This window comes from Thrips palmi, unplaced genomic scaffold (assembly GCF_012932325.1).
Source record: "Thrips palmi isolate BJ-2018 unplaced genomic scaffold, TpBJ-2018v1 HiC_scaffold_4, whole genome shotgun sequence".
NCBI lineage: Eukaryota > Metazoa > Arthropoda > Insecta > Thysanoptera > Thripidae > Thrips > Thrips palmi.
In genome coordinates this window covers 2,797,155-2,811,157 of record NW_023144631.1, presented here as the reverse complement: position 1 = coordinate 2,811,157, position 14,003 = coordinate 2,797,155, and the positions used below count along the sequence as shown (strand labels likewise).

The 14,003-nt window shown below is 44.3% G+C and overlaps 1 protein-coding gene across 20 annotated transcripts in view; it reads right to left on the bottom strand.

The window, feature by feature from the left end:
* The window catches only part of LOC117649828 (voltage-dependent calcium channel type A subunit alpha-1), a 38,618-nt gene extending 25,752 nt beyond the window's left edge, over positions 1-12,866 (bottom strand). For 14 of the 20 annotated variants that reach the window (XM_034392935.1, XM_034392939.1, XM_034392933.1 and 11 more), the window contains exons 1-18: positions 12,218-12,302; positions 11,654-11,839; positions 11,245-11,350; positions 10,398-10,537; positions 7,332-7,435; positions 6,598-6,753; positions 6,300-6,520; positions 6,091-6,194; positions 4,594-4,709; positions 4,007-4,066; positions 3,773-3,904; positions 2,173-2,257; positions 1,954-2,081; positions 1,647-1,869; positions 932-1,136; positions 609-827; positions 311-519; positions 41-230 (exon numbers count right to left, since the gene is read on the bottom strand). In XM_034392935.1, coding sequence (XP_034248826.1) covers positions 41-230; positions 311-519; positions 609-827; positions 932-1,136; positions 1,647-1,869; positions 1,954-2,081; positions 2,173-2,257; positions 3,773-3,904; positions 4,007-4,066; positions 4,594-4,709; positions 6,091-6,194; positions 6,300-6,520; positions 6,598-6,753; positions 7,332-7,435; positions 10,398-10,537; positions 11,245-11,350; positions 11,654-11,839; positions 12,218-12,231 — 2,598 coding nt within the window. In that variant the 5' untranslated portion in view covers positions 12,232-12,302. Of the gene's footprint in view, positions 1-40; positions 231-310; positions 520-608; positions 828-931; positions 1,137-1,646; positions 1,870-1,953; positions 2,082-2,172; positions 2,258-3,238; positions 3,260-3,772; positions 3,905-4,006; positions 4,067-4,593; positions 4,710-6,090; positions 6,195-6,299; positions 6,521-6,597; positions 6,754-7,331; positions 7,436-9,099; positions 9,868-9,934; positions 10,277-10,397; positions 10,538-11,244; positions 11,351-11,653; positions 11,840-12,217 lie in introns of those variants that run through there. The other 6 variants (XM_034392941.1, XM_034392951.1, XM_034392937.1 and 3 more) reach the window with 4 other exon arrangements.
* Positions 12,867-14,003: the final 1,137 nt, after the last annotated feature.

The following is a 14,003-nucleotide window of genomic DNA, read 5'->3' as shown; positions in this document are numbered from 1 at the left end:
CAGAATATGGGGCAACACAAATTTGGAAACAACGAAATACCTTTAAAATCATTTCAACAGCGAAAACACTGGTGAAAATGTGGTCAAAGTAATTTAAAACATTGTTTCTTGTAGATTCTTCAACAACAGGATCTTCTGCAGCCAGTGTTATACTACTCAAACTGATGACCACCATGATGAAGGCGTCAAAGTATCTAAGATTAACAACCCAGTGAGCAGCTCTCCGAACCCTGGAATATAATTATAGGAGGGTGAAAGGCAAACATTTATACTTTGTCAATAAAAAATGTTTTTGCACAAAATTACTTACGAATTAGTCGGAGAAAGAATAAACATGGATGAGTAAGGCAGCATAGGTTTAGGTCCAACAATTTCTTCTTCCTCTTTTTTCTCTTCTTCATGCCCTTTCTTTCCCTTCTTTCTATGATTATGGGAAGGTGAGGGCGATGTAACATCAACCTTTGACCCATCTGGCCCTTGAAGAGCTTCCATTTCTTTTTCAAGCTCCATTTGTTGTTTCTAGAGGCATGATAAAGGCAATTAACAACATGATCCTGGGGTTAAGCAGTGCTTTATTTAGTGACAACAAGTTTTTCTAGTTATCTTACCTCCTTATCTTCTTCCTCTTGCTCCTCCTCAGCAGCAGTAAGTTCTTGTGCATTTGCCAAGTTGTCGACGGCGATAGCAAGGAAGACGTTGAGGAGTGTGTAGTTACCGAAGAGTACCAACACAATGAAGTACATGGAGTATACCATGCCTCGTTGAGGTCCACCCTGGGACTGGATACCATAATACATCACCTCATTCCAATCCTCTCCAGTAAGAATCTTTGAGAGAGAAAAATACACATTTACAGAAAAAACAATTAAATAAAAGCACGAACAAAAGTATTTATTGCTCTTAAGATGGTTAAAGAAAATCAAATACATACTTGGAAGACAGTAAGAAGTGCAATAGGGAATGTATTGAAATTCGTGGGAGGAGTCCCTTCAGGGAAGTTAAATTGGCCACCAAATAATTGCATGCCTAGCAGTGCAAATATGAGGATGAAAAGGAAGAGAAGAAACAGCAGAGAAATGATGGAGCGCATCGAATTGAGCAGTGATATGACCAGATTACGTAGTGACGACCAATACCTGTGGGGAAAAAAATTAAAAATTAAAATGAAAGGCATTCCAACTATTGAAAACATACAGAGACATACAGAGAGCGATTTTAACAGGCCAGACAAGAAAAAGGTAAAACATACAATGAAAACTTTAAAAAGTCTCTGCCTGGAAGACAATATATGTTGCTAAAAAGAAAATTCTTGCTAGAGCCAAAAACAAGATTCAAAAACATTTTAGGTCTAGTCTTAAGCTAGAAAAAACTTAAAGTAGTGCAGAAAGAGAGAGTTGTCTCTTGTCTGGAGGAAATTCTGGATGGAAGATGATGTTGACATGGCACGTAACTCTTCTTCTTTGGTCTTCACATTCAAATGTGCTTCACTTCACTTTTACAATAGCACACAATTATAACAGAACAAACTTAAAAGGGAAAATGAGTTGATTTGCAACCATTTGTCTGCTATGAAATATTTGTATGCTTTTTATCTCACTTCACTTGTTATGGAATCACATAACACTCAAACATGACTGCTCACTTACTTTGTAACTTTAAATATCCTTAGCAGTCTCAGAGCTCTGAGGACTGACAGCCCAAATGATCCCGATTTGAGGCTTTGCCAAATTACTTCAAAGATAGATCCACTGATAACTACACAGTCGAAACGGTTGAAGGCAGATTCAAAATATATTCGTGGCCCCAACGCGTACATTTTGATGAACATTTCCATCATAAATAGTCCTAAGAAACCCCACTCAGCATACTCTGTAACAGAAACACACACGTTAGAAGAAGCAAAAAAATGTACATAACTCAGTGCAATAAAATGACATGAAAATAATCACTTACGGAGAAAATCAGTAAGCCATGCGGGCTGGTTGTAATGTTCAACAGCTACACACACTGTGTTGAAGAAAACCAACACAATGACAAACCAGTAGAAGCCCTGAGTTTTCACAGTGTGTCGGATCCAAAACCTAGAATGAATTACACGAGTCAGCAACTGTTTTATGAGCTTCTGTGAGGTAAGGGTACTTGATAAAAAACCAAAACCATGATAATGCCTACCGGAACCTCTTTTCTGCTCTCCAAAAATCCACACAGGCTCCTTTACTTTTTACTTTAGTTTTAAGGTATGAGGTTCTTGAGTAACCTGAAAATAAATGTGGCAAATTAATAGGGGTGCAGTGGATGATTAGGAGTCTACATAATTTCATGATTATACAAAACATCTGTCATACATTTTCAAATTGAGAGAAAAGAAACATAAGGAATTGAATGAATGAAAAGACAGACATGAGTACAAGAAACGAAGAAAAATAAACAAAATGATTCGGACTCATCAAATTTGTTGGAGCAAAATTAATAAAATGGCAGGGTTTTCTTTTGAAATGTCATGTCTACACAACATAGATTCAATTAGATTTTGTTTCAATATCTACTTGATAAATATACTTCCAGTGTTCAATTTACAATTGAAATTATGTTTAGCACTGGGGTCTCTACACATTAAGGCACAGATTTAAGACAAAATGCTAATTTGTAAGGACTAAATCACACCCACTCAACAATGCTGAGCACATTCTACATTTACATGCTACTTTGGGATCTGAGCTATGAAATACGATAAATGAACTAGAAATTTTTCCTCACTATTTGATTTTACAGGTTGAGGAATATTGATTGGAATTGAGAATAGTATGTGAGTTTCCTCCAGGCAAGAGTGTGGAGTATTCATGAGAATCTATTTGCAAATTATTGGTAACTGAAGTATTGAAAACAAAAGCTGACTTTACCATTATTATTTTGCCCAGATGAAACTAGAGATGGACAAAGAGACAGCTTGATTGAATACTAGACACACACTGAGAGCTATTCTACAATGTTAGAGATCTAAACATTATCATCTACTGGTAACATCTAACATAGGAGCCCGTAGAGTTTGTTGCATAATTTTAATACATGTAATTTAAATGAAAAAGACGAATTGTCTCTTCCAAAATAAATGTGGATCTGGACACTGTCCAATAGACAGTTTTTCAAGGGCTCAGATTTAAAGGCATATTTGTACAGCAGCCTAACACAAATATACATAATCCTACACATGGGTACTTTTTACACCCTCTTTTCATACCTTTCAGAGCCTTTTTATCCACTGAAACAAGAAAAAAAAAGTTTTAACTTGATATTACAAGGGTGCAACTATAGATTTGAATTTATCTCTAATGTTGTAACTTGATTGAACATCAATAGACTGACACAGTAAAGGGAAGATAGCATTTGTGGTTCTTTTTCTAATTTGTAAAACAAATCACAATGCAAAGTCCTGCCAGCCTTGAAAAAAACAGGCAAGATTTAAATAATGTACCAAAATGTTAAAAAACAAAACAAAAAAAGGAAACAGAATCAACACCACACCTAAATTGATCAAAAATAAGTCAACAGGAAGAAGATGCAGTGTCTTTCAATAAGGTGAACTGTTAGTGCCAAGTTTTCTTCTGTTGATAATAACCAAAAGTACAAACTATCAGATTCAGTGCCAATATGAGAGGTAGACGAAGGTATCTATTCTATATTCTAGAAGAGACATCCTGAAGAATGGATCCTAAGATGAAGAGCACGCTCAGCTGTCTACGGACAGACAGACAAGGAAAGAAAAGGGACAGACCTGAGATATCATCGTCAGCGCACTCACCCTCCCCATCATCCTCTTCTTCCTCAGCTTCTTCCTCAGTATCTGTGCTTTTACTTTTCCCTAAATTTTTCAGTTTCTTTCGTTTAGCTGCAGCTCGTCTCCTAGCTACAAATGAGAGCAAGAAAATGGATACATTAACAAATGCATAAGTGGAAAAAAAAATTTTCTTCAATGATTGAGGAACCACGAGGAGGGACTACAAATTACCTTCAATGATGTGCATTCTTTCCTCCTCTGTTGTTCTTTCTTCTGCAAGAATTACTTCCTCTGCAAAACACAAAATTTTATATTAATACCATTCCATATTTGTGAGAATTAGTAGTCAATAACAACAGTCAGAACGCCCTTAGTATTTTTATCAATTTCAGTTAAGTCAGGAAATAGCAGTTTATGATGAGCAAAAAATACATTTCTTTTAGAAAGTTTTATAACAAAATGTTTTTAAATGTCATGTCTTTCCCCAAAATGATAGGCTTTGACATGTAGTATTGCATAAAGAGAAGACAGTGCTTCAAATAAATTCATTGAGTAAAAAAGAAGAAAAAAAGGGTAAAATTTTTAGATGGGGAGATACTCTAAAGGACTGCAACAAAACTACAGAATAAAAAATGAGTTGGAATGTTCCTGCTCCACTTGACACTACTTTCAAACATATAAGCAAGCAATCATGGAACTATCATTTTAACCAATACTTACAACAGTAAATAAAATCTTTAGATTTAAATAGAGAACAGGTAGATATCGACACAAATTGCGTTTCTTCTTTGACCCAAAGGCACACCAGTTGTACTTACCCGCTTTGCAGATCCAGTCTACGTAGCCGTTCAGTTCTTTTTCTAGCTGGGCATGCCTTCGTAATTTCAGGAAAGTTTGTCGATTCTCCACCTTCTCCCTCTCCTTAGCAAATTCACTGGGAAGGAAGCAAGCGAAAGCTATAAGCAGGACAGTTTACAGGACAGAAATCTTATGCATGTGAGCACAAGGCACCACCATAAAGGGAGTTGGAACCAGCAGGAACTAAGAGTGAATAAGGGGTATTAATAACTTGAACGCTAGTAGTAACAACAATGGTTCAAACGGGCTGGCTATTCACACGAGAGTTCCTAAAATCTTACAATGCTACATTTGGTCCATATGTCACAGATCACCTTTCACCTAAGAGCCTTCAGATCTGCATGAACCCTTTTAAGAAGTGAGGGATCAGCCAGCCTGTGGCCTTCTTGGAAAGGGATCTCCACCTACAGTGAAGGGCCAACATAAGAAAACACCACAGAGGCAGAGGCCTCCCAAATATGACTAGGCCCTAGGGAAAGCTGTCTAGGAAGCCAGATACAGTGACACGCTGGGTTCATCAGGTGCTGATCTTCAGAGTGCAATCAGTATACCTGCTGTCAACATTTTCTGATCAACTCAAGAGATACATCAACAGTTTTAAAAACTGGCAAAGTTTTCCTTTTCTATTCCATCTGATCAAAATCTTGGTTGAATTAAGCTCAAACAGGGATGAATGAAAAACGGGTCTCATTCTGCTCTATATATTATAAATAGGAGGAATACTTGGGCAACATTATGGGTAGAATCTACTGTAGCAGCAGCAACAACAAACAACAAATAACAATGAATGGAGGAAAGTAAGCCTACAGAGTTGAGAGAATGAAAACAACAGGCTGAGCACTGCCTCAGACGCTAGCCACTGACACCCCAGCTACATTGACTGGCGGGAGGTGCGCGGTGCGGCGGGTCCGCCTCGGTCCGCGGTGCTACCCTGACTCCTGACTACCTGCTTGTTCGATCCACTGCAGGTACGTGCGCAGCGCATCGCTTATGTACTTCTTGGTGCGCGCACTCTGGTACTTCGCACGGCGCTCCACCCGAGCCCGCTCGTTCGAAAACTCGCTGCATGACAGGGCAGCATGGGGGGGTCACTCGTCACTCCAAGAGAAGACACTCGCGAGATCCCTTCATTTCACTTTACTTTCCATGCCAGTTTAAAAATGTCTAGCCGAGATCCGGCAACATTTTCGTTATAACGGTGTACTAAAGGGACTCAACCCCCATGGATAAACATGTGATCAACAAGAAAACTGACATTTAAACAGAAGGCTCATATTGGAGACAAAGCAGTTTTCATTTTTTGAATCTAAGGAACTCCAAGTAATTTTTCACATCATACCAAAGAAAATCATCAGTTAGAAACAAAAAAAACAGCAGATAAAACTTCCACAGTTTTCAAAAAGAGCTAAAGCTCTCAACAATTCTTCAAAATTTTTTTAAAGACCTAGAACACTTACCCACTAAGAACACCAAGAACTAAGTTGAGCATGAAGAAAGACCCCAGAACGATGAGGGGAACAAAGTAAATCCAATTGAAAGTGCTGCCTAGTGCATCATTTGTCTGTGAAAAGTTAAAAAAAAAAGAAAATAATGGAATTAAAATAAATATTTTAATGGTTCATAAAAAAAAATCTAGTGCAATTTATCTTATTTCCCTGATACTTGCCCAATACAAAATAGTAGTCCAGCCTTCCATAGTGATGCATTGGAACACAGTGAGCATAGCAAATCCTATATTGTCGAATGATGTGATGCCATAATTAGGCCCCTCCCACTCTTCTAAACAAGTTGACACATTGGGATTGCAAACATAACTACCAGCCGGTGCCTCAGTCTTGTTGTCTGTGTTGCATGGCGTTTCAGCCTCCCCCTCCTTATCTATTTCATCTGCGACAACATAACATTTGTTAAGAGTCAGAAATGCTGAACAAAAAAAATGGCACAATTATGGATCAAATACTTACTTAAGTCTTCTAATTTGTAACATGTTTTGTGCAAGGCTCCAGAATAAAACTCTAGACCAATGATGGCAAAGATGACAATAGCAAATAACACAAGTAATCCAATCTGAAGGAGGGGTGCCATGGCTTTTATAATGGACTTCAACACGACTTGCAGACCTGAAAGATTAAATAAGATAAGTAACATGCCAGCAAGCAAAACACCTTCAAATATCATTTTAAAAAAATAGTATTTTTGTTGTGAAATACAATAAATGGTCAGTCATATAAGGAAAATAAACACAACAGAATATTTTAAAAATTGTAATGAATACTTTGATTCAATTCTGTATCTGCTCTGCATTGTCAACTATGCAAACTGTGAAAAACGTTCTAAGAAAGGATCTCTATTCTAAAATATTGTGAAGCTTATATGAAGGTCCAACCCTTTAAGCTTGTTATACGTTAGAATGCACTTTCTTATTTGGCAGAGATGAAGAAATTTGGGCAACCAAGTACAGAAAATGACATGAACTAAATATTACTGGCATGAGCAATGTTAGCCACAAAGCAGCAACAATTAATCCCCAAAAGTGCATAATCCAATTTTTAAGGCTGTTAGGGTTGGCTTGGACTAAATACTACCAACAATTTACTGTTCCTGAAAAAATTTAGATCAAAAGAAAAACTAGCGTGGCGACCACAACTAGACTAAAGACAACACACAGAAGAGGCAGCTGGCGCTCTAGACTACTCACTAGGGATTCCCGACACTAGTTTGAGGGGCCTGAGCACTCGGATGGCCCTCAATGTCTTGAGGTCTATCCCTGGGTTAGCCGTGCTGGAGAGGATTGTGACGAACCTGTGAAGGGCAAGGCAAGAGTGCCCTGAGGTCAGCATACCTTACCACATGACAGGGTTTTTAAAAATATTTTAAAGGGGGAAGAAGAGTCTTTGTTTTCATTTAAAACAACTTCTTTTCATTACTCAGGGTATTTAGAGGAAACAAATGGCTTTCATCCATTTCTTAATTCAAAACTGATTTACTGATACAGCTACTTTATTGGGATGCATAGTATATCTTCTGCTTTGAGAATTTACTTCTTATTCAAAATCAGATTACAAGAGACCATGAGAACACAGCTCTTGAGGGGGACCACCATGGTGCGCAGGAAAATACTTCACTGGCCCACAACTACACTATCATTTTAGAGAGTCAGCTTTGCTGGTTGAGCATCATGGCTAAAGAGAAAATAAGTTAAACTAGAGTTCATGTCAAAAGTATGAGCTAAGTTTTGTTGCCTAAAACAACTAATAGACATGAAATCAGCTCAACCAGCAAACTACGTATGACTACATCACACATTCTAGCATACTGTGACAAAGGGCTGTAACACTTTGTAGCGAGTGAATATCTGAAAACACAGCAATAATAAAAGGATAATAAAACAGTCCTAACAAAATATGAACTACAAGACACTAGCAAAACCATGATAATGGTGAAACCTTCTACGAGGTGGTCTACAGTTTTCAACCAATATTCTAATCCAATTTCAAAATTAAAAAAAAAAGAAAAAAAGAAAAAAAAAACACTTAAGGTAATTGCAAAATTGTTTTTTTTTTTAGACTGGGCAGACCACCTGGTGAGGTTAACAAATGCTAGACACATCCCCAGAAAAGCTAAGATTTCTCAGAGGAGCATCACTAATTAGTTTTGAGGAACAACACTATGACAAAGGCATCAAAACTCATCACTGACCAAACAGCTAGCGGCTGAAAAGTCACTAGCCTACATCGCCCACCTCTATTGCCTACAGTAACACTTCTGAAAAGAAACACTCATGTTTAAGTAGATCAAAACTGCAATCAGCAAAACACTGGCAACATCATGAGTTCCTATAATTCTAAGAAACACAACGCTGCAGCGCCTACAAAAGGTTAACAATTTGACAATTTGAAATGAGTCCTCAGCAACTAGCGTACTACAGCTAAGAACCCTATGTCTCCAGTCCATTAGGACAAACTGCTTGAGAGTAATTTCCTGGCTTCAGTACTTCTATCGCACAATAGTAAGTCCTGTATAAATATCTAAGACTAAAACACAAATTCTACAACAACAGTTACACTTCAGGGAACATTGTTGAAAGCTACATTTGTTACTATAAGACCATAAAAATTGTAGATGGAATATTTGTGGCTTTGTATGAGGTATTTAGAATAATCCAATAAGGAAAGGACTAATTGTCATTGCAATCATCTTTCAAGTAAAAATCTTGAGTTAATGTTGGAGCTAAAAACTTTGGGTGGGAAATAATGAATAGGGCAGAGAGAAAAACCACTTATGACAAAGGCAAGAAAATTGCAAAAATTGTGCATCTTCCAAACAGTAGCCCTGTTCTACATAAGATAGTAAAAGTATATTGAAAATCTGCCCATAATTACCAATAGAATCCTACATGAAAGAGGAAAAATAGCTCTGCAATGACTATTCAAAAATTTTGCTTTCCACATTGCCCATGAACTTACTTGGAATTCTTGACACCAATTTCAATGGACGTAATACACGGAATGATCGCAGCATCCGAAGATCGACATCCACATTCGATTCCGCGAATATGGTCATCGACCTGAACACAATGTTTTAAATTGGTTTCTGGGAATTCAATGACAGCTTCAAAATGTTGACTGTTTCCTTGACTTGAAGCATGCAATAAAAAAAAGGGATGACTATTTTCAACCATGTCAATATAATTTACTTCGTGGTTAACAAAGATAATGTATGTACATTCTTTTAAGTTCCAAAAGACTCATTTACTTTGTGGTTTACTAAACCTCAGTAGAAATACATAAGAGTGGACAAGGTGCACAAAGTTTCGGTCTGTTTTAGTTTCAAATTGAAACAATTTCTTCTACCAGTAACGTAAAGTTACGAAGGGCTTTACAGTGAACTAGCATGAAGAGTGTCCCATGTTGCCTTCTTTCTTCAAGAGATGCAGAAACATTCTTCATTCTGACCATTTTAACTAAAAGTGGATGTAGTGCTAAATAGATACATACATTTCACACAAAGTTACACCAGTGACACAGATGATTAGTTTACCGTATTTTACGATGAGCTTGACAGGTGCCCGGGACCAAAGATTAAAAAGAGGAGCTAAAACAAATTTACAGCAAAACCTGCAGAACAATCGGACCGCCTAGACTTCATGAACATAACAAGGAAATGTACAAGGTATTTACAGCATTGCACAGGAAAAAAACCCGCGCCCCAGCGACAAGAACCTGATGAAGAACAAACACTCTCACTAAATGCGACAGATTCAGACCCTGATGAATGGTGGAAGGTTGAAAGCAAACTTACAGTAGGAGGTGACAGAGGTCTAGGTTAAGATCGAACGCGGCCGTGCAGCTTGAACCGATTTTCGTTACGTCTGTTCCAGCCACCAGGGCACCGCGTAAATCACGTGGAAACGAGTACAGGCGCATTCCGATGGAAGCCCCGAAGTGCTCGTCAAGTAACGAAGAATTGACATTGTCGAGATTTTCGTAAATCAAGCAAAACAACGAGCCTTTTCAAATCAAATGCCGCAACAACAAAGAAGAACAAATGAGGGCTAGTTAGCAGACGACATGAGACGGACGGTCAAGTACTGGCGGGAAAGGATGAGAAATTCAAACGCTAACGCTGTACATCTCCCTAGTCCCCAACTAACTCCAACCACCATTCAAGACATCACGATCTGAATCGTCGCAAAGCAATGCCAAAAAAAGGAAGGGTACACGATTAATTCCAAATCAGCGAAAAAGCGTCGTAATGTACTCACCCTGTTACTACTACGAAGAAATCCATAATGTTCCAAATGTTACGAAGATAAGAACCACGATGGAGTACAAAACCTAAAGCTAAAATTTTGAGGGATGCTTCGACACAGAAGATACCCAGGAAGTACGGCTCCGTCTTTTCCTGCGGAACACGAAGAAAGGTGTGCATTAGTAGAGTCAGCAGCGTGTCGACTGATTCGGCACATCGCTGTCGTCGCTCTGTCTCTCTCGCACTCATGTGGCAGCTGGGAGACGGCGACGAAGCGCTGCGCGGAATCAGTCTCCCGGTGGCTCATCGAGTTGCCACCAACACAACCACGCTGCGGCCCGGAATCCGGGCGGTGGAGCCTTCCGGGCGTTAAAATAGCGCCGGCCTAGCGCCAGCCGAGCCATCCCGAAGGCTCGCTTCGCCGCGCTGTCTCTCTCGCACCCCCACGCAACGTCCCACGAGTGCGAGAGAGACAGCCCGAGGTAACGATCCCCGGCAGGGCGACAGGGCGGGTCCGCGAATACACACGGCTACGGGATAAAGCCGGCGAGCTAGCGTGCTTGTCGCCTGGCTTGTCATGAGAAAGGGAGGGGGGATGGGGGAAACGACACTGTAAAATCACTTAATGACAAGTCCGTCACTTGCAATGATGACAATACCATCGCAAATTGACGAAACTGTCACCATACCAAACCAAAATTACATGGGCGTCGGTGATAACAAGTCACCGGTTTCATGGCATATTTGTGAGGAAAAAATTGAAGAGACAACCATTTTTTTGCATGACAGGTGAAGGAAAGGGGGCGGGGGAGGCAGTCAGCAGCACGGCAAAACGCGCCAAAACGTGCGAAAGTCCTTACCAGTCTCTGCGCCAAGATGGTCTTGTCGCCTTCTGGTAAGTGCTCCTCCAAGGCGAGCACCACGCAGTTGGCGATAATGGTAAGCAGCACGGCATATTCAAACGGAGTGCAGACAGAGTTAAGGAAAAATTTGGACTTATGGGCACACACACAGATCAATGAAGTACAATGTACACACAATATTGGCCTGGCGCAGTTTAGGCTTCCTCATAGTCAAAAGGAGTTTAAAAAAAAATTGACAGAAGATGACAGAGACGTGTAGAAGGCACGAATCTGAATATACGAGTCCAGTGACTGCAGGAAGCCCACACGGCGCCAAGTTCAATGGCATCTCAACAAAAATAATAAAAAACCACAGATATGTTTTCCCTTTCAGGAAAGTAGTTTTTATGATGCGTGAAAAGGATATGGCCACTCGATGATGAAGCGTGTGTATTTGCGGATGGGGTTCCCCTCGTTGAACAGGAACAGCGAGGAGGGACCGTTGGCGGGGGGGCCGTGGCCCCCGCCGCCGTGAGGGCCCCCCATGAGGCCGCCCCCCGGCGAATCACGTCCTGCACGGTGTTGGGCCGCTGCCTCCTGCGCCGCCGCCAACCTGCAACACACCGCACCGTCTCAGGTCTCTGTCTCTCTCGCACCCCGACGAGCTTACGGGACGCCCGACGAGCGCGACAGAAACAAAGCGAGGGAGCCTGCGGGTCCAGGCCCCGTTCGAAAGCGCCACCCGTGGGACGACTGCACGGTCCGCTGCATGCATTCTAGCAGTGCGTCCTGTGCGTGGAGTTTTCGAGCGAGGCACTGCAAGGCAAGCTAGACACCAGGACGAGGCATGCGGGCATGTCCCCGCCAGCGACACGGCCACTTCAGACGAAGAAGAAAACGTTGTGAGCTGTCCAGCTGCACTGCGTCGATGGCCGCAGGTCGGCGTGTTGGAGGCAGCGGTGGCGATGGCGGAGAGCGTTGGGCAGCTCACCGCATCTCATCCATGTCGGCGTCCTTGGGGCCCGCTTCCCTGCCGTACAGGGCCTCCCTCACGCCCAGCTTGGAGTAGAAGGACCGCTCCCTGGCGCCGACGTCGAGCCTGAGCCGCGGCCGCCGCGTCCCCGGCTGCAGCGGAACCTCTTCCGAGGGGGCGGCGGCCAGCTCCACCACGGCGGTGGTCACCGTGGCGGCGCCGAGGAGCGCGGCGGCGGCGGCATGCTCGTCAGCGCCGTCTCCGGGCGCGGGGGCGGGGGCGGGGGCGGGGCTGGGGGCGGGGACTGGTGGCGCCCCCCACGGCCGCAGGTGGCTGTCGCACCACTCGCCCGCGCGCCGCCACAGCTCTTGCGGCGACACCTGCCAGGGGTCGTCGTCGGCCCCGTCGGCCGTGGCCATGTCGGCCAAACGGAGCAAAGGACAGGGAACCGCAGTCTCGACGTCGTGGACGTCCCGGCGTCCTGGACTCGGCGTCGCACTGCCGGCGGGACAGCAACACAAACACACGCGGTGCGCGGCGCGCTCAGCTCCGTCGGCACTGACAGCACCGACAGGGCAGGCTAGGCTGTGCTAGGCCGGCGGCAGCCCGATTGCGTGGCGGTTATTGGACCCGATTGCGCCCGATTGTGCCTCGGGTCCTCGTGGTCCGCGTTCGGGAACGTCTTCGACGTCATCCACGTCGACTGGCGGCACTGGCGGCGTGGCGGCGAAGGAGGACGGCGGCGGCCTCGTCCACGGCGTCCACAGCCTCCGGGCGGCCGTCGTGCCCACGTGGTGGCGTGCGGCGTCCCGGCGGCGTCCCGGCGGCGTCCCGGCGGCGTCCCGGCACGCACGGGCCGCGCGGCACGGCGCAGAGCGCAGACTGATCAGCCATTCCTTTCCATCCATCCTCCATCTCGCTCTCGCCTCGGCTGGTCTTGGCGCGCGTGGCAGTGTGGCTGCGCTCCAAGCCGCTCGCCGCTCGCCTCGCGGGGGTCGCGGGGGTCGCGGAGGGGGAAAGGGGGAGGGGGGCAGAAGCTGACGCTATCGCTGGCCGACAGGCCGACACATCCACCAGCTGACCAGGCGGTGCCAAGCGGCGACCTTGTGCCTTGCTGGCCCCGCGGGCCCCGCGGCTGTACCCAGCACGGGCCGTGCGGTCTAAGTGGTCGAACTGCTGCATTCGCTTTGCCGAGCGGCTGGTGGGTGTCCGGCTGGGCGTGCTTGATGTCCTGCAGGGCGCGGAGGTCCAGAGCGGTCCGCGGCCCGTCGCTGTGACCGAGGCTCGCCGCTCGCTCGGCCTGACTCGGCCTCCATGCTGGCCCCCTTGCCTCAGCGCCTTCAACGCGCACTCTACTCCACAGGTGCATCAGCATTATCCTTTCATCGCCCAAGTTGGTCCTTTCCGCCGGGCCCGCCGCGCCACGCCGATGGCCGCAGTGCAGCTTCACGGCGTGGAAAGAACGCACCGCCTTCTGTCTCCGGACGGTCCCGGGTTCGAGCCCCGCCCGCTTCCCGGCTTTTATCTTGCAGTGTGGCCCCGTTTTCGCCAAGTGGCACGCACCTTGAAGCGTTAGATCACGGCGCCGCCACGCCACCACGCCCATCCGGCCAGCGGGCCCGGACAGGGACCGCGGCAAAAATAATCTCAAAATTGAGTTATGCACTACCGTAACTGGATGACGTCACGTTAAGCACCCGGCCCTGCGCGGAGCAAAATGAATAAACTTCATTGTCCGGGCTGTGGGCGGGAGGCGGCCGTTAAAAACATACAAAACGTGTTCCGTAAGTCCAGCCATTACGCG